At 37.9% G+C, this 21,554-nt stretch overlaps 1 protein-coding gene and 2 long non-coding RNA genes across 3 annotated transcripts in view; all 3 read right to left on the reverse strand.

Annotated features, from left to right (window-relative positions):
- Positions 1-21,554, reverse strand: part of LOC134661441 (uncharacterized) — a 380,476-nt gene that overhangs the window by 110,250 nt on the left and 248,672 nt on the right. The gene's annotated exons all lie outside the window — the stretch shown is intronic.
- Positions 439-8,149, reverse strand: LOC134661637 (uncharacterized). Its single transcript, XM_063517784.1, has 6 exons — positions 8,117-8,149; positions 7,860-8,002; positions 7,366-7,471; positions 2,112-2,288; positions 1,479-1,610; positions 439-657 (listed from the first exon to the last, which is right to left on the reverse strand). Exons 1-6 carry the CDS (start codon positions 8,147-8,149, stop codon positions 454-456), a joined length of 795 nt encoding a protein of 264 aa, XP_063373854.1. The 3' UTR covers positions 439-453.
- On the reverse strand, positions 8,842-19,447 carry LOC134661442 (uncharacterized). Its single transcript, XR_010097956.1, has 3 exons — positions 19,336-19,447; positions 16,048-16,118; positions 8,842-8,926 (listed from the first exon to the last, which is right to left on the reverse strand). It is a non-coding gene; the product is annotated as an uncharacterized LOC134661442 (long non-coding RNA).

The raw sequence follows: 21,554 nt of genomic DNA on the forward strand, positions 1-21,554 counted from the left end.
CAATACAATCTTTTTTTGAATAAAATGTGAGGAATCGAATGGTATCCTTACTTATTTCGTTTTTGTAAGTTAAAAAAAAAACTTAAATTTTGAAACTTTCAGGTGCTGTATTTTTGTATTATTTCCATATATTTTTTAAATATCGACAATATTGTGATAAATTGCTCATTTGATATCTATTTTACTAGATTTTGTTATAAAATTCAACATATGTCATCATCCTTATTACATGTAGCCTATGACAAGTACGAGGCTTCGAGATAAATGCACGCGCGAATGATAACTAAATTACATAATTAAGATATCATTTTTGATATCACGGTGTACGTTCGAATGGGCCTTATGCTTTATACCATACTACCTAAATCTAAAGTTCAAATAAGCCTCTCTACGTTACTAAAATGGATTATGTAGTAGGTATGATAATAGAAACATTACAATGTGAGCACAATTTTATTTCTTCTTGGTCTTCGGTTGCTGTTTCTTGGCGTTCTTCAAATGTTTGAAGGGTCCGAGCGCTCGGCGCACCATGACGCCGCGCCACCACGACTGCGCGCGAGTGGCGGCACAGCGCAGGCGTTCCTCGCGCGCCAGCCGGGCCGCGCGCTCGCGCTTGAAAGTCAGCCAGCCGCGCATCTCGCCCTCATGAAGGTCGTACTGGAAGCAGGTAGGTACCAGAGACTGGTAAGTAAAGCTAAGCTTAGACAAAGCCAGTAACTCTGGCGCTAGTCCTCAGACAAGCCAGCACTGGCGCGAATACACAAGTGCTCTAGTTTATTCCTGCCAGTACTAGTAGCCAGCGCTGGCTTATCTTGAAATACTGTTTCTCGAGACCAATAACAAGCCAGCACTGGCTTCGTGTAAACCTAGCTTAAGACACGTGTTTAGGTAGGTTCAGGCAAAGGTTAGTTTAGGAGTGTCTTTTAAAAGGACTTATGTCTCTATGAAAACCATACAAAAATAAGCCCTTTTGAAAAGACACTCTTCAGTTGATACAACATATCGCCACGGCTACTAATACTATTATACCAATTACGTTTGTTAGAGTCTTGTCCGTAGAGTGCGGAAAGAGAAGAGTCGTGAAATGAGTGGGATCCCAATCCCATACATTCTACGACTCTTCTCTTTCCGCACAGACTCTAAGCGGGTGCCAAACCACTTTGGCCACCTAGATTGTCTAAAGATTTAATTAATCTTCGATCTTTGATTTAAAAGTAAAACAGTCTGACAGATTGTTTAAATAGGATACATTAAAGATGAGGGAAAATGTTAAAAACATCTAGAAAGAAACACTATTAATGGAACAGACAACACGTACTTTTATGTACATGGTGCCATTTGTGCCTACACTGCCTACTTACTCCCGATATTACAAGTTTCCATAAGCTATAGAAACCGATCACGATTATTTAAAGAGGTATTTGAAATCGCCGTTATCGATAAGTACCTAACGACTACCTATCTACCTATTTACTTACTAAATTTTGTAGTTGTTCCCTGCACTTAATAGCCTCCATGTACACATCTCGTATGTTTGCTAACTTTTCATTTATCTTGGCTAAATCATCAGAATATCGGATTCGCCAATAATCAGAAACCTCTTCACGTTCCTGTAATAGAATAGAAATAAAAGAGTTAATTATTTAGCTATGGACTATATACTAGGAGCAAACCGAAAGTTTTTAGACTAGGGAAAACTGTCCCAATTATAACTTCACTCTTTATTTTAGTGCGTGCTTTAACTCTTTTTGATCACGTGTACAATTTTTTATTAGGATAGGATCACCGTGAAACACACACGGCTCATTCTCCCAAAGCCCTTTTTGTATGGCGATTTTAGGTCCTCACAGATTATGTATGATAGGGTGTCCAATACCCATCAGGATTTCATTAGGTGGTGGGTAGCGTAGACAATTCTGTATAGGTACTGGCTGTCGTTGGACTCGTTGGCGAGACGCAAACAGGCTGTCGCCAAAGCGAAAGCGTGTTGTCAGTGACAACTTGTCACCCAGGCGTAGCCGTGCCTACATCTCCGAGACACCTGGTTGACGGCGAGCCGAGGAGGTTGACCCGGTGCTGATATTTTAAGTGTGCTCCAACCCAATTCCAACCTTTATTTGCAAGAGAAACGCCTTGACCAGCTCGTTGTGCACGCGCTCCTCGTGGCCGGGACTCGGCGCCGGCGCCGGCGCGAGCGGTCGCTGCCACCGCGTCTCCGCCGCCTCGGCGCGCGCGTTTAGCCATTTTTCGGCGTAGCGCAGTCGTGTGCTCGCGTTGAGAAGATCATCCTGAAATTAGTACCTAATAAAATAAAGCTTTATACTAAAATTTATATTGAAAGCCTTCCCGGAAAGAGTTTATTAATTTAAGTACAAATACTAGTTTGCATTGTCTGCGTTTTCTAAAATAAATATTGAAAACCCGATTCTCACGGATCCTGGCGATAAAAAAAATGTCCCAAAAATTTGTATGAAAATTGTACCTACATTCCACTACGTCACGTCCATGCAAGTGAAAATTTTTCTCATAATAAAACGTGACGTAATGGAATGGACATTTTGGGACATCTTTTTTTTTAATGGAAGGGTGGAGAGTGCTGTCGATTCTGAGTAGAATGAGCCCAAGAATGTTCCGGTTTGGAAGAATCAGGTTTTCGATATTTATTTTAGAAAAAGCCCAACCACGTTATGTACGTTGTGTTATACGTACACTCTAAGTAGACTCCCAAGTTTTACGTCGAGTATGGCGGTGACATACATTTCCGCTGAAAAGAGTGCCAAGACTGCAAAAATTGCTTAGACAAACTAAGCAAATTATACAGGATGTATGAAAAATAGTGGGGATCCGTTTATGGGCATATGGGCATATTCTCAGTATCATGTTCTGATTTGGAAACAGTAGAAGAAAAATTGTATGGACCCGTAAAAACTTTTTTCTAGGGGGCAGGTCGTCCAAGTGGCCGACCCTTCATTCAATAGCCAAAAATTTTCGCGTCAAAACATTTTTTCTTCTACTTTTTCCTCATCGGATTACGATACCGAATATGCACCTTACTTACACGGATCTCCACTATTTTTGTTACATCCTCTATGTTTTGTTTTTCACACAGCTTGGAAACGATGACAGCTGTTATATTTATATAATTTTGCGTCTTAAAAGGAAAGTGTCCCGACCGATGTGATATATTGTTAGAATCGCCTCAAAAAGCCCTTTCGTATGATACCACACACGATAGGTTTTTAAACATTTTTTTAAAATTCAATATATGTACAATGCAAGCATCGCACATTTCTCGCGTCAGCATTAAATACAATGACTTTATAATAATTGCTGTATTTGCGATTACGCCATACATCGATTTATGAATTAGTTTACGTTTATACGTGCTCCTAGCTAGTACTTACTTATATACCTTGGTTATCAATAAATACATATACCGAAATCAGTGTTTCCATCAAGATTGCAATCAACCATCAAGAATCATATCAACTCAGATGTACGACCCGTACATCTTTTGGTCCTTCAAAGTTATCAGTGACTGTGACAGTGATTTCGTCCAAACGGCCTCCCACAAGCGGGTCTCACCGTGCGGATTGAACAGGCGCTGTGAGTCATCCAGAGCCTGATTATATTCATTGTCATCGGAGAACAGCATCAGTTCATCATCGAAGATATCAAGATTATCAAGAGACGTCTACTATCAAGCCAAGTAAGAGGAATCTCGAACTTGAAAGATCATCATTATCAGTGCTGCAGCAATTATCATCAATTTTAAATCAGGAAATCAGTATCATTATCAAACATCAAATATCAGTGGCCACAGTATTGTCAATTATTTGTTGATTAATACTTATTATTATTATCAATATCTACTCAACTACCTATCAATAAATCAAGATGAGTTCGGAAAAGGAAATGGAAGCGATTCGCAATGATCAAAATCAGCTCATGGCCAATATGAACAGGCTATTTGAGAACTACAAAAAAGATGGTCCAAGCCGACGAACTGAGTCTAACATCAATAACAAGTTGACCGGCCTCGACGGATTCTGGCAAGAGTTTCAAAGCAATCATGCAAGGCTGGTAGCATTCCAGAACGAGGATTGCACTTATTATGCCGAAAAGACTTATAACAAAACCAAAACCTTCTACGAATCAGCTAGGTCTGTATTGCTAGATCATTTGGAAACAGCTAAAAGCGCTCCTCTAACAACGAGACCTAGGCCAATCTCACAGAAACCGGCAGAACACCCTTCGTCAGCAATGCCCAATTGGGCCGAAGAAAAAACAAAAAGTGAAGAAGTGCACCCTGGGCCATCAAATCACCAGAGCCGTGCCGTCCCTCAAGACCAACAATCTGAGAATCAAGAAAAGACGGCCACCCGGGCTCCAGTCAATACAGGGTTCGCAATTCCACCTATTTTTAATTTCACCGAACAACCAAGCCTCGATGCTGCCAAGTTGTCAGAGAAGATGAGAAAACAACAGAGCAACTTCAAGGCCTTCGCGCATACTTTACAAAACTTTCAACCAACACATAAACAACATCGAGATAAGCCTTAACAAACAGGCCACCGAAATTCAAGAATCAACTCAAATTAATGAAATCACCGTGTCATCAATCATCGCTAATAACATACTCGTGAACCTGAAAAGCATACAAGACACTTTATTGGACACCATGGCTAACGTCATTTATGGCAAATTCAACGTTCACCTCTTGACACCACAACAGTTGAAAGATGAGCTGAATATCATAGCCGGGCAGATGCCAAATGATTTGACTCTACCCTGCGAAAACATCAACACCGATCTACCTAAACTATATCAATTAATGAAGGTGCGAACAAAAATGACCCGCCAGTACCTTATCTTCGAAATCAAGATTCCCTTAGTATTTCAAGATGTGTACGAACTCTTCAAATTAATATCAATTCCACGTCAAGTTGGAAAAAATATGATCAAAATACGACCTATAGCAGATCAAGTGGCTATAAATATCAAAAAAGAATCGTATATACCTATGTTGGATGAAACCGTAAATAAATGCTCGCACTACGATTCTAATACTCTTATTTGTACGCTACAAGGTCCAATTTATCAACTAAAGTCTGACTCACACCTTTGCATTGCCGATCAAGTTTCAAACGAGTGCTCAGCTGACTCTGACACTTGCCACAACATATGGACGGAACTAAGCACTATGAATACATACCTATTCTTTTGTTGTGACGAATGTACTGCGAGAATCATATGCGGACAGGAAGTCAAGGCCGAGCATCTAAATAAGTCAGGAATCATAACCCTTCAAACAGAGTGCGTGTTAAATGGAGACGCCTTTACCATATTTCCACAGAAGAAACTTTCGAACGACATCAAAACACAAGCAACCGTTGTTAAGTTCGACGTGCCCTCCATAAACAACGTTATAAACTTAACAGTACCAGTCTTACAAGGCGAATCAGATGCTCTTGAAAGAAATGACAAATATTTCAAGGTCATCAAAGACCAAATCGAACACATGAAGAACGAGGGAGCGCTATCAGACAGAATCAACTACCACGACGTGCATCACTACACAGTAATCTATGTGGTCATGGGCATCGTCATCGTGTTAGCAGCGCTGTACGTGCGCCGCTGCATTCGACGCCGCCAACTCGTCGCGCGCCTCACCCCTTCGTTCGCCGCCGCCGCCGCCCCCCGGGAGAGCGGTCGCAGACCAACCTCGATGTCATCCACATCGCGCAGCTCCATCCCATCAGCGACCGAGCACAACCACAGTGGACAACCCCCTGAGAGACAAGATCATCGCGTCGCGGCAACTGCACTCAACTCTACCTCTATGTTTAGGGGATTTACTTCTATCAAATAATTTAATTCAACTTAGATATCATTTGATTCAGTTTCAAATTATCTCACTATAACAATCAGTTTTATATAAAAATATCTTAGCATCTCTTATCAACTTCTCATCTCCTGGCCGGGAATATGTACAATGCAAGCATCGCACATTTCTCGCGTCAGCATTAAATACAATGACTTTATAATAATTGCTGTATTTGCGATTACGCCATACATCGATTTATGAATTAGTTTACGTTTATACGTGCTCCTAGCTAGTACTTACTTATATACCTTGGTTATCAATAAATACATATACCGAAATCAGTGTTTCCATCAAGATTGCAATCAACCATCAAGAATCATATCAACTCAGATGTACGACCCGTACAATATAAAAAAAGATGACGTCATAACTCCGCTCGTTTTTTACGGTTCCGTACCCAAAGGGTAAAAACGGGACCCTATTACTAAGACTCCGCTGTCCGTCCGTCCGTCCGTCCGTCCGTCCGTCCGTCTATCACCACGCTGTATCTCACGAACCGTGATAGCTAGACAGTTGAAATTGCTGTATAGAAATTTGTTTACAGGGGGTCAACTATCTCTGCAGCTGGCTGTACCTAGAGCAGTCGTATTTTATAACACTATTCGAAGAAAGCTGTCTTGGAAATAACAACCTTGTAATGTTTATTACTATGGATAAGCCCGTGTACGACGGATTTAGGTTCTTACATGATTTCTAGGGTCATAAATATGTGCACGTTATTTATACAAAGAAAAATTAAATCAATCATTTAAACTAATCACCGTCCGTTGAAATAGGCCAAGTTCTATACACATATGAGTAGTTTAACCAAGTAACGAAGAAGGGAGGGTACGCAATATTTTGAGTGTTGCAAATATGTGTATACGTATGTACATCTTTGACACAACTATTTTGAATATTTAATCGTCTCAGTTGTGTAAGTGAAATATGAAGGATCTGTAGAGAAATATTTAATATAGGATTCCCACCACTGCACCGAAGCGCTACCTATTCAAATTCAACCATTTTTAAGCTAGTACAAAAAGAGAAAGATCATAAGACCGTATGTTATATTTACCTGGGTCATATGCAGATTCTAAAACAAAAGTTGTCACTCCTGTAGGTAACAACTTGTATGGATAATAGTTAACTGCTTTAAATGTAGATAAGGGTTCTATAGCTTTTGGCTTTATAGCCCTTAACTTTGGGAATCTACAGGAAAAACGTGTGTGTGAAAACCGCATGAAAATTCGCTCAGTGGTTTTTGAGTTTATCGCGAATATACATACCTACATACAGACGTGGTGGGGGACTTTGTTTTATAAAGTGATATAGGTAAGCAGATATTTGATATGATAAAAAATAAACCTACAATAAAATAACTGTAATAAATAAGGCTATGATATGGCTGGTCCACTTAAAGATATCAAGGATCTGCTCGACGTAGACTGCAGAGTAAGCTTATATAACAGATTTTCTTGTTATAAATTTGATCTTACTTTCAGTTTGTCTCGGAGAAATGCAACTTTGCAAGCCGCGCTGCGAAGTTCTTGCACAAATTGAATTTCCATCGATTTCAGTTCCCCGGTAATGGCTTCTCTTTTTCTGGGAAGGAAAATGAACGCGTTACACTGAGCTGTTCATTAAAGACCTGCGCCATGAAACGGAAACGTTCGGCTTATTTGATTTTGACGTGAATGCGTCGCGCTCAGGGCATGATCTGTTTGCTAGTGTGAGTGCCGAGAGCCGAGAGCCCAATCCAACCGAATCAATTAGGAAAGTAAATACGATTTGTATTTGTATATGCCTATCCTTTTTACACTTTTTAGGAGGCCGGTATTTTTTTCACGGAATGTTAGAACGTTACCAAAGAAAAATCTAATACCGATTTTTTGTTAAATGTAGTACCTACCTACATATTTTACTCTACCAGACTATGTCACTTTCATTTCACTGTCTCTCAGCTCTCTTTATATGTAATACCAGGGCTTACTGTCGCAGGCTGTCGTGCGCTAGGGTCGCGGCGGCGGCCGCGTCCCCCCGCTGGCGCAGCGCCTGCACGGCGCGCCGGAGCGCCCGGCACCGCCCGCCCTCCACCAGCTCCACCAACCCCTTCGTTACCATTTCCCTCACCACCTCACTTTATTCAGAGAGAAGAAATTAAGCGATTAAACTAAGATTAAATGTTGACCTAATAGAATTAGAGGTAATAATTGCAAGTATTGTAACTGTGGCTTTGTAAATATTTACTCCTTCAAAATTACTTAATTTCCACATATGCATCTCAATTCTCAAATAACTATTCTCAAACGTACAAAAAAAGGTGGATAAAGATAGATTTATTTGTTTACCTAATACTGTTAATGTAATGGAGAGGTAAAACGTATTTTTTAAATCCCCATTATTATAATGTGTACCTACCTAATAATGTAATGTAATAATAATAAAGATTTAAGATAATAATAAACTAAGAAGATAAATAAATAAAGAGCATAAAGATTTATGGTAACTTGCTTTCCGAGAAAATGCAAGAGTTACCTACTACCGTTACTGTTAAATAAATATGTATTTCTTCTTCTTCTTCTTCTTCTACCTATAAAAAATTTTAATCGTTAAATCATTATATGTAGTTGTGCCCTGTAATCGTTTAAGAATTCCCTATTTTTTTCCAGAATCCCATCATTACATTTTAACCTGACGACAATGTAATGGAATCAACATCTAAAAAAAATCCGACGGTTCCATTAAAAATAAGAGCTACGCGATCAGTTTTGTGCAGAGCTCTAAAAAAATAGATTTTTCCGCATCGGCCCAGCCATCTAAGAGAAATCGGAGGACATACAAAAACCAAAGATATCGTCGAAGTGAGAACCTCCTCCTTAGAAATATTGTCGGTTAAATATATACCCTGTGAAACATGTAAGGAAGATTGTTATGTATTCAGAGACATCTACTAGCACATGCGGGTGACTGACCGATCTAAAACGAGCTTTTTGTGTTGCGCCTTCTCGCGTCCGTCGCAGTAGCTCCAGTACCGACTGCGAAGCTCGGAGCTGCCCTCTGAAAACAGACCGTCAGATGGCGCTAAGAGACTCTGGTCCGGAAATATCACGTAGATGTCGTTGTTGATCCGGAATAGCGTATCGGTTAAAAACAGTAAGTGAAAAGTTCTTAGATAATTAAATAACGAGTCTGCAAACCTTACGTCATATTACTTTTAATTAGAGATGGACCGAGTATGAAGTTTGCCGATTAGCCGAATGTTCGGTTAATAATCTTACCGAACCGAATATTCGGCCGAATTATTCGGTTCATGTCTATCATTCTAAAAAACCGTTTGAAAACGCTTCAATTAATGAATCGCTTTCTAGGGAATTCCCTATATAGAAACAAACGTGTCAAAATGCCAAGCGATTCTCCAAAAATAACCAAAATATCATATGGATTCACCATAATTCATCATGTGTTTTAATAACAACGGGAAAACGTAACCTGATGGATGAGAGTCCTTAAAAGTCCTGGAGGAGCTTACATTTTAGAGTGTTGCAACAAGACAAACATAATAAAATGAAATGACGAATATTCGGCACTTTAACCGAATAATTGAGAAATTCGTGTTTTTTCGAAAAAAGCGGACAAAGTTGGCTAGTTTTACTGTACATAAATTATATTGAAATTTGGTTAGGGTAGGGTATACTCTAGCACAACCATTTCTACACAAATAGGTATATTCAGAATTAGAAAACTAATTTGGTGTTTACAACTTTACAGGCGTGTATTTACTGAAATTAATTGCCGGGTTAAGGAATGGATTTAATTCATTTTATCAGTTAAATAAAATAGGTTTATTTTCATGTTTCTACATTTACTCATTTTCATAAAATCACTTATCGAAACAACAAAATTATCATCAATCAAGCTCATTTAACCACTTCATTCTTATTGTTTTTTTATTAGTACATATCAGTGACAAAGCGATGTTATGTAAACATCAAGCTTTCTTGACCATGCAGACCGAAGGTGGCCATAGGAACTCTGTAATATTATATTACTAAAAGTTTGGGCTCGTTATAAAGATCTTGGTTAAAAAGTAGGATGACGGAGAGAGAAGTAGGTACAGTCGGAAATAAATACTGAAATGGTTGTATCGAAAAACTGGAAGAGTGCGGATCGAACCAGCTAAATTGGACGATTCCAGACTTTCCAAAATTATTATTTTTATTATTTTTTTATTTGCGAAAAACTCTTGCGGGCTTACAGGTGACCCCAAGACGCTCACAATATAAAATTACCATACAAACAATGTCAAGTTATCTAATAAATACCTACATGCAATAACACATGAAATAAAACCGAAGAAAATACTCGATAAGAAAATTATATATAAAATTAAATTAAAGGAACCGTAAAATGCGCCTACTTTGCTCCTTGTTGAGTAACTATGCTCCAATTTAAAAAATGACTTATCCTTTATTATATCCAACCATGATATTTCTATATTATTATTTATATATCTATATAAATTGTATATATCTTTTGAATTGCTACTTTAGTCATAAAATTAATCTCTTTTCTTGGCGGGGTCTATTAATTTGGCGCACAATGGGGTGATTCGCACCTCTAAGTGAACTAATAGGTAGGATCAAAAATACCCCCAACAATGAGTATGTTATGCCCCGTATTCAAAGCTTCGTTTTATATAAAACAACATTTCATAAAGTTGATTTTCCGATGAAATATGTCACATGAGATGTTTTTCTTCATATTCAGTTTGTCTGAATATTTAAATGAGGAACAGTTTAATTAAATGACGCCAGTTTACAGGTGAATTAAATGTGAAATTACAATTAAATTAAATACAACAAATAACAGGGGAATAAATATGAAATTAAAATACTTAAAGAAATACAATAAAATTAAAATTAAAATGAATGTCAATTTAGCATCGCAAGAACATAATTATAATTTACAATGAACGGACTAAAAGGTTTGCAATGCAATCCGGAGATCGCGGGTTCGAACCCTGGCTCGTACCAATGAGTTTTTCGGAACTTATGTACGAAATGTTTTTTGATATTTACTTACCAGTCACTTTTCGGTGAAGGAAAACATCGTGAGGAAACCGGACTAATCCCAACACGGGCCTAGTTTATCCTCTGGGTTGGAAGGTCAGATGGCAGTCGCTTTCGTAAAAACTAGTGCCTACGCCAATTCCTGGGATTAGTTGCCAAGCGGACCCCAGGCTCTCATGAGCCGTGGCAAAATGCCGGGACAACGCGAGGAAGATGATGAACGGACTAAAAGGTTTGCAAATTGAAATATTATTATTATTATTTGTATCTCCTTGGATATCACGGGCCTGTAATCCCGGTTTTTTGATAGGCTTGCGTGGGGACACAGATCCAACACGTAGAGGCCCCTTGGAGAGCTTTTATGTCATGTAGAACGCCTGCTGGAACCCGTTCACAGGTGCAACAATAGACACCCATGAACCGGTCTCAGCAGGCATTGGGACTATTGTAGAAAAAGAGAACAGTATACCGGTCTATGGATTGAAGTTTGGGTGGACTATGAGACTGGGTTATTACAAAGACGTACGGACACCTGCCATAACAATGTTAGTACACGTTATCGAGGCAGGTGGTGACTTGCCGCGCACTAGATGGGCCCCTGAAACAGCCGTCGCGAAGACGACCAGGAGCAACATCGGTGTGAGCGGCTCAGGGGTGTCGAGAGGTGTGCGCCGCTTTCTACCCAGTGGCTGTTAACAGCCACTGTGCCAACTCGCGTCTTATGCATCTTTCACTTCCACCCCTGGAGCATATAGCTCTAACGACTCCTCTCTGGACGGCCAATTAAGGAAAGCCAGAGCTAAGAGTCGGGTCCCCTTGGGGCCACTCCGACCGACGAAGAAAGACACGCCGGAGACGGAGACCCTGACCGACTCTCGGGAGCACTCGGGTCCGTGGGGTCGTTACTCCCCAACAGCTCGCCACAAGCTGCCCTTTATTATTATTGTACGAATGAGAGGCTAATTTATTTGTCAGATTATTTTTATTGTTAGATTATTTTCTCGCCTGTTGAACAACTGTAGTCTAATATGATAGTCTGTTGTGTCTATGTTGGACAAATAAATAATTTTGTATTTTTTTCTATTTTCCGTACCTAGATCTGAATGATTGACTCTCTCTGATGATTGATTGGCTCTCTGAATGATTTAATCTTCGCGGCCTAGATTCAGACTGACATAACTTACATTCTGAATAAATTATTTATTATCAATGTTTATAATTCCAAAGTCAGGAGTGTGGCCCACGGAGACTTGAAAATGAATAAGAATTAAATGAGTGTCCAATTTTAATCAGTGGAATTTCGTAAACATATGAGACACAGCACTACGAAATGCCATTACTGTGCCATCACGACAAAATCAAATTAATTTCAACACCCATAAAAACTAGACCGCTTTTTATCTTTAGCGGATAAATTTTATTAATTACTGAACTAATTTTGGAAAATTTGGCACGTGGAAAGCGTAAGCCAAGAAATTAAACTTTATCTTTCGTGCTCTATTTGAATTCCGCGCAGGAACAGCAACTTTGTTACCATCTCATTATTATTCTTTTTAGGGTTTCGTATCCGTGGGTTTATCCGTTAAAAGCTCAAGATTTGTTAGGTACGGTCCGACACGCACTTGCATAGATTATAAAGCAAAAAAGCAAGCAAGGTGCAAACCAATACTTGGCAGGTATCCCGGATCTATGTATATCCATGTACCTTGTGTAAATACAGTTGCATTTTAAATTATAGTACCTACAAACACATAAGTGACATAAGAATGCAGATGCACACCTAGCGGGCATTGAAATTGCAACCTTCATTCCTCGTCGCATCATGTCGTCAATGAATTGGCCCTTGAGCGTTTTTTCATTGTCCGATCTGACATCGGATAATCCGATATGACTACAAAGAAGCAAGTGCCTTTTTTTGTACATTTAATTATCGTTTGTATTCTCTATAGCAGCTGATTTTCTTCAAAGGTCATCCGACATCCGAAGCTCTAAAAAAACATTAAATACTAGTTAGTATTCGTCAGAATACCTGTAACAAATATCTCGACAAAGACATTGAAAATGTTTTTTTGAGTAGGTATGCAATTAGGAGCCCGTTATCGATTTTAGAGCCAAAATGTAAAATTGATAGATTTAGTCGTTGAAATTGTACTCCTTTTGTTACGTAATATCTAAATAACAAGTATTGGTTTCTATTAGCACGTCTTCTCATCTTGCGTTTTAATAATGAGGTCTCGAGCGTGCGTTACCGGTAATATACATGTATAACGAGAAGGGGCAGTTTTTAAAAATTCATCAAACAATTGTGAAAATGGCAAAACGTACTGACCACAAATATCCCGCCAACTGTTAAATTGACAATCACTAGAAACAGTTATGCCAATTTAAAAACCAAACATCTAAAAAAAAAACACCCGTTACATCATTTTTTATAATTTACCACTATAATAATTTATTACGTTTTGCCATTTTCACAATGAATAGACTTACTCCAGAACAACGATTGCAAATTGTGCAAATTTATTTTGAAAATCAAAATCACCATCAATTTATTGCGGGAAACATTCGATGAGCACATAATTTCCCGTAATGGACCTGTGAACTGGCCTCCACGATCGTGTGATCTCACACCTATGGATTACTTTCTTTGGGGATATGTGAAATCACAGGTCTACGCAGATAACTTTGGACCACTTGGAAGCCAACATTCGCCGAGTTATTGCCAATATACGGCCCCAGTTGCTCGAAAAAGTGGCGCCCATATGCCCGAAATCATTTTTAAGAACTAATGGCATAAGAATATCTCTTAAATAAAACCAATACCATAATAATAAAATTTATTTTTACGTGTTTTATTTAATTTTGAATTTTTATACCTTTAAAAAACACCCTTTATAAGAACAGTTTCAGGAAATGTTGTAGATTGTTTAAGTATCAAAATTACGTTGAAATTAAGTCGATTTTCACGAAAAATGTTCACTTGTTTTGAAGTAATTTCTGGTGAAAATTGATTTCTTGTTTTGAAGTAATTTCTGGTGAAAATTGATTTCGTCTAACTTTCATTTACTCTTGTTCAATATCATATAACAAAAATGTAGTCTATGAAAGTTGGAGTACCTATAGGATACTTATGTGTAATACAATATTACCATTTTTAGCAGTCCAAACTTTACGATCAACTAAATCAGTGCTTTACGCGCGTTTACCTAAACGTCCCTCAGAAAAAAAAATCCTTACTAATTTAGTGAGGCAGTTTAAAAAAAAAATCTGTACAAATGCAAGATAAGAAGACGTGGTAATAGATACCAGTACTTGTTATTTCTATTACGTAATAAAAGGTGGACAATTTCATCGACTAAATCTATCAATTCTACATTTTTGCGACTAAAATCGATACCGCGGCCTCTTAATTGCTAAGCCAAAAGTAAGTACCTAAGTATCTACGGCGTGTGAAATGAAATGCCGTATTTGGCCTGGCCTAAAGTTATCCTGAAATTGAATTGAAAAAACACGATGAAGCCAGTAAGGAGGGCGGGGAGGGGAGGGTTAGTGTAATTAACTCGTCAAATTGAGATATCTGTTTTCCATCTCGACGTAATAATCAGACTACTCTGGGCTGTCAGAAACTGGTGCGGGGGTAGGATGGCCGAATACATCTATAGTGAAATATACTGGGTCAACCAAATCTTGTCAGTAAATAGGAACAAAAAACTTACTCATCCTTTTCTTTTGTGTGCTACTACTAGTGTAAGACAAAGATAGTATGATTCTCTCTGTCTATGTTTGAAATCAAACAGACCTTTTACACACTATATGAACTACCTTCCTGTTTATTTATCACTATCATCGTTGTCCTAGCGTTGTCCCGGCATTTTAGGCTCGTTTAGGGAGTATGGAGTCCGCATGGCAAACAAAAACCAAGAATTGGCACCGGCACTTGTTTACCCAGAAGGAAAAGTCTGCCTCATTGAGAATGGTCCGGTTCCCTCACGATAATTTCCTGTTTAATTATAACTGTGCCAAACATTAGGTACCTATGTGATCTGTATCAGTCGCTCGATATAGGTACGAGTACGTAGGTACCTAATGTCAATGATAAGTACCACTTGAATCAAAAACAGCAATTGCTCAAAGCACTTCGCTTAGACCTCTGTACCTACGTTTTTTTACTACGACTATTATGCTCAAGTTTTTACTAGTGTACCATAATAAACTGGAAACGTAACTTGTGTCATGTCATAGTTTTTCATTTTGTAATGCATGTTTGCAACTTTGATCTCGTTTCATTAGCTGCTAATAGTGACAAAAGTGATGTTAATTGTTAAAAACCTTTGCAGGGTCTCCGGTATTTACGGTCCTTTTGGGATTAAGTACACTTTCTGAGTCCAAAATATATATATATATTCTGATTCTTTCACAATTGCACTTGCACATTTTAATAGTGAGTCCCTGCTGTATGCTAATATCAAAAGGAAAAGAGCATAAGTACCTATGTATTATAGGTATTTGTTTTACAAGGACATCAGATCTTGATAAATTCAGAAATTGAAAGTGTAATACGATCTTTACAGTTTAATTTGTAAACTGTCACTTCTTCTTCTTCAACAAGAACAGTTTGGGATTAAGTATTCCTTATGTGGAAGCAACTTTAATATTATGTAGGCTTGTAGCAGATAATTAATAATGTAATTAACGAACGTCTATGTTCTAATAGTTCGGAACTGATTCAAACGCATGTCATACTAGGGATATTGATACAGCTTATATTAAGTGTCTCCACGGCCCAATTCGAACTATGCTTATAAGATGGCACACCGACACGATACCGAACTGTCTGAAATGTCACTTTTGACACTGACAGATCGAGATCACTGACTGTCACGGTTTACCATCAGACGAGCGAAAACCGATGTAGTACATATTAAAAAATGCCTCTCTGTCGCACTTGTAAATTCGTACGTAAGTGTGACAGGGAGGCAACACGTCGAACTCGTGGTTTCTCTCTCTCGTCATAGTCGTGGCGTTGGATATCCGACAATAATATCAGTGATTATCACTTAGGTAGGTAGGTATGCTTCATTTTAGTAAGTATGTAGGTACTATACTAACCTTGTATCCGAAGCTGCAATAGAGTCACTTCCAGCGCCAGAGCAAAAAGCAGTGCGTCCATATTACTAATCCTGGACAAAATACCATTTAAATGTATAACATGTAAGTATTGGTTTTTAGTATTACCACACGAATGAAGTCGTGCCACTCAATTACGAGTAATATAGCGACACATATACAATTTTACATATATTACACAACATGCTCTTTATCGTTTTTTAAATAATATATGCCGAATAATTGTATACCCAACATTGTATCCATAAAATGTACCGAAAGCCTAAACAAGTATTAGCTTCTATGTTTTGTGAGTATTCTCATAATCCCTTTATGTGGCCGACCCTTTCGTCTTTTGCTTTACCTTCTCCCACTCAAACCCTACTACCAACACAAATAATGCATTTATGAACACGAATGTCATCAACAACCTGAAATTCGAAACACTAAGCGGAAAAAAAAACATTTAATTTGTAGGGCAGTTACCAATTTTCAATGATCACGGAGCAAAGCCGCTGAAAGTCGGACATGGCGAATCTATGGTTATGTAGCATAATTTCTAAAATCAAATTTCCTAAGTACGAAATTCCTAAAGATACATGTCCTACGGTTAATCAACCTACTATTTAAATGTCTAAAGTACAATACTGCTAGTGCACGAAAATACTAACGATCTTTTTTCCTACGTTCAGTTGACCTAAGTTTAAAATGTATAAACTGCGAAATTTCTATTGACATTTGTCCTACGTTTAGCTGACCTTAGCTTAAAGAGTCAAACGTACGCAACTTTATTTTCAATAAACTTCCTTTACAACTTAACTAGACGGAGCCCCGCTTCGCAGGGCTCCTATTTCTGAGTAGTTTGCCCTTCGGGCATCTGAAGCTACCTAACGAACTTAACCTACCTACCTCCCTACGCTTTTTCCACCAAAGTGTACTGTTTTCACGGACGTCACACTAAACTAAATCAATAGGTAGGTAGGTTAGGTTCGTTAGGTAGCTTCAGATGCCCGAAGGGCAAACCGCCCAGAAATAGGAGCCCCGCGTAGCGGGGCTCCGTCAACTTAGGGTAAGAAGGAAATGTTCTCGGAAATATTGATTTTCAATATATTGTCATTAGGCTTTTTGAACGTAGCTATTTTGAGCACTAGACATATTGACTTTCAAAGTATTGTCCTTAGGTATTGTGTACAAAGGAATATTGATTTTCGAAAATGAGATCGTTCGATTAAAAGTGTATTAGGACATGCGTCTTTAGGAATTTCGTACATTAGACATTTTGATTTTCGATGTTCTGTTTTAGGAATTTCGTACTTAGGAAATGTGATTTTAGAAATTACCTATGCTATATAACCGAATCTATAAGGGTTCCTATCCTATCCTATAATTGAATAAGAAAATTAGTTAATACAATAATTTAATGATTTAGGTAATAATTCTCAGTTTTTTTTTAATGTTTTTTTTTTTAATTAATTACCGACAATCTACTCACAAAGTGACTGTGCCAGAGTGTAGATACCTATCGGAATCAGTGCATCAACTTTTGCATACTCCATGCATCATGTTTTAATTACTTTATTAATTATTTTATAAAATAATGATAAGTCCCATAATGGGAACAAAGTTGAATAAGAATTAAAATTATTAAAATTTTGAGGACTTAGAGAATTAGCTATATAATACAGTACATTACATATATTATAGCAACACAACCTAATGGTTCCGGGATCTTTCGCTTGGCAGCTGGGCATGCAGCACGGTACAAGGTTATATTTACAATGCACGGCAGGCGCAAGCAATACATACATGTTTGTATGTACATATTTAAAATCCATACTATACTATAGTTATGATGTTAATGATAATGTTAGCTTGAAATCATAAAATGCAATAGAGCGAGATAGGGAGATCAATAACCTTGTATATGTCTCATTCTATCATACACCTTGCAGGACCGCTGTGTAAAATCGTGCGAATACTGCTCATATAATCAGACTATGTATACAATTTTTTTAAAGGTTTACATGTGTAAAAAAGCATCGTAGATACTTACAGTTTTCGTTATAGGTTATTTTTTTGCTTTTATTATTTTTTGTTTTCAACATTAACCAAGGAGGGACGATGATTGTTTTTGATGTTAAATCCGAGTGATATTGTTGATGCTTAAATAATTGTTATTTCCTCGCATGTTTAGAGCAAAGCAGCAATTATTAGTGGATTTGTCGTATTATGTCGGAAAATCGCTCTATTAGGTACTATAATACGTGCATTGTATTTTTAGAGTATGTGCGGAAAGAGAAGAGTCGTGGAATGTATTGGGCCCCATACATTCCACGAATCTTCTCTTTCCTCCTAGATTTTTACCCACCCAGGAAAAGAAAATGTTTTCTGTTAATAGGTAAGTACCTAAATTTTCTCTTTAAATGTCCCATCATATCGAATATCGTGACCAACACTGTAGTTTTGCAGATCATCCCACACACCTGTCAGGCAGCGGACGATATGAAATGGCTAAGTCCGTGTAGGTATATCAGATTGATATTATCAAGAGCATGTGAGTAATTTGGTACTCCAGACATTTCGTATATATATTGATTTTGTATATAAAAAACAGGATACATTTTAACAAATCCAACTCTTGTAGCATTAAGAATTATACACCGCTTTTCCCCTTTATTATATTTTATTAAATATTATCTCAATTTTATTAAGCTAAAATATAAACAGTTATTTTATTATCTATTCAGTACATATTAATGTCTTATAAACAGTATATTACCTAAGGCTCATAAATTAATGCTTTGTAAGATAAGGAAACTAAGGTTACCAACTTCACTATTGCTACTATTGCTAGGTCAGCTGTCGAAATTTCCCTCGACCTTCGACCTTTTATTTAGCGTACATACAGCGTATATAGCAGACCGAGCGCGACCCGAGTTCCGACTACGAGTACTATCAATCAGTTAAATAAAAGCGACTTTTCGCTTTGCAGTGTCGTTTTACATCATTTAAGCCAATTTAGTCAGTTAGAAACTCTTGCCATAAGTTCGCTGCAATGTTACTTTTCCAAGTTATCGGTCATTTAGTCCGCAACATTTATCAGTTTTTATTTTAACTATTTATTACTGGGGATTCAGACACAATATACATAGAGTGTATTATTACTTTTTTTTTCGATTAGTTAACTCGCTCGATTACATACTAGTTGTTTTTTCGATAGGTACGTCAATGTTAACTCGCTCACTCAGCGCTATTAAAACTACAAAAACATCGTACATTCAAATTACTTACCGCTCGCTTTTATCCATTTTAGTCATATTTTGCGAATCACTTATTCCAAATATTCGGTTTAGTAATTGCAACACGGCTAAACTAAATCCCTTGTGGTTGCCCTCTACACTATACCTACGTTAGCAACGAGGTACTGTTTGTTCAATAATGCTTACATGGCTAGCTTTAGTAAAAATTACTAATAGGTCGCCTTGCTGGTCGCCTTTATATTATATTAGGTATATCGGGGATATCCACTGCTACGCCACCATGTTATACTGTCTCGATAAAAATAAAGAAGGACACTTAAATGTATGATATATCAGGTATTGTATGCTTTAATAGAATTTAAACTGACACTAGACTTGTTTCGGAGAGTCCTAGGGCTCCATTTCCAAGCTCAAGAGTGACCAAAAATACGCGAGTTAAGCCGTATAAATATTAGCTTAGAGGTATGATTTTAGAGGAAAGGGAACTACGTCGCGTGACCGTTTCTCCATACAAAGGTAGTCCCGATTGTCCTCTCTGTATACATATTAACATTATATAAAATATTTTTACGCAATTTGAAGTATATTAATTAACCACAGCTGTGCTCCTTCGTTTGAATTTAACGATTTTTTTATAAATTATAAGAGTTAGGACGGAGCCTTTAATAATTGTTTTCACTCCTAACTCTTATATAAAAATGAAGGGCCCTGACTAAGGTTTATATAATGTATATATATATATATATATACATAAAGTTTACCAACTAGACTAGTGGCTCTGTGAGCTGTAGACCTCGCGATTAGCTTAAAAATGTAAAATACTAAAAACTACCATTGTTTTAATCTATCTTATCTTATACCTTTAAACGAGCAATTCTTGCATATTTATTTATTTATATATGTATATATTTCGGGGATCTCGGAAACGGCTCTAACGATTTCGATGAAATTTGGTATATGGGGGTTTTCGGGGGCGAAAAATCGATCTAGCTAGGTCTTATCTCTGGGAAAACGCTAATTTTTGAGATTTTATATGTTTTCCGAGCGAAGCTCGGTCTCCCAGATATTAGAACACCTAAGTGCAATACAGCAGAAATACGTCGTATCTTGTATACTTAATGTTTCAAACTGTTAGACGTAGGTACTAATATTTTTCATTATTGTTTCAGGTCAACAATGAGTGTTTGAATTCTAATTGCAAGAAAATATACGAAAAGCCTTTTCCGCGACCGTGCTAAGACTAAGTAATCCCCCGTTTGCGGAAAACCGCTCACCTTGTTCAACTTTATTAGTAGACCACGGTTTCGAAGCTTTAATTTGGCCCTCGCAGAAAGCATGAAACTTGACACGCATGTACTCTCATGGGCAGAATAAATAGGGGAAAACGAAAAAGAGGGACGGGTTAACTTAAGTACCACTTGTGTTCATTGTATTGTACCTACCTATAGCTAATATTTACATACATAGGTACCTACTTACCTAAATCCATGCAATTTTTCTTAACCAAATATTGTTTTGATTGTAACGTAACCTAACCTTTCAATAATTTACTTAAAAATGTATCAGCATAAAACGTTCACAAGGTTAGCTAATTTTCTTTTAATTTAAGATTTAGCAATGTAGTGGACCAGGTTTACATAATTAAGTAGGAATTAATTATGTCGTAATCGAGGATGGGTGCGCCTGAGGCAAGTGACCCGATCTCGCCTGGCGATGGAAACGTGTAGGGGATAATGAAATCACGTGGCTCTCGAGGCGCCTCTTTAAATTAAATCACTCGTAATTATGCGGCGCAGACGCCCTCATCGCGCCGCCGCCGCGCTCCGCCGCTGCCAGCCAACGCAGTCCGCAACGAGCGCCGTAGAGGCTGTGGCCGCCTCTGCTCCTCCTTGCTACGTCATGATACCTGGGACCTACCGCCAATATTGAACATTTAAAAATTGTTTTATAGGTATATCTCCTTATCGCTGTTGTATATTCGAGTGACGGGGAGGCAGATAACAATTTTCGATTTTTCGTCGCGGTGGTAGGCTCTATATTTAGTGTATTTACTTTTACCAGGCGTGGCTCACTCCGCGATTTCGTCGCTTTGCTACAGGTAGCTAAAAGTACATCCGTTCCACACCAATTTTGGTGGCTAGCCATAAGCCGCGCGTGGCGCTGTCGCCACCTAGCGGCCATATCTGTGTTGATCGTAACAGACGCGTTTTCTTAGAGAGTGAGTCTTCTGTACCTACTACTATTATTTAT

This window comes from Cydia amplana, chromosome Z (assembly GCF_948474715.1).
Source record: "Cydia amplana chromosome Z, ilCydAmpl1.1, whole genome shotgun sequence".
Lineage (NCBI taxonomy): Eukaryota > Metazoa > Arthropoda > Insecta > Lepidoptera > Tortricidae > Cydia > Cydia amplana.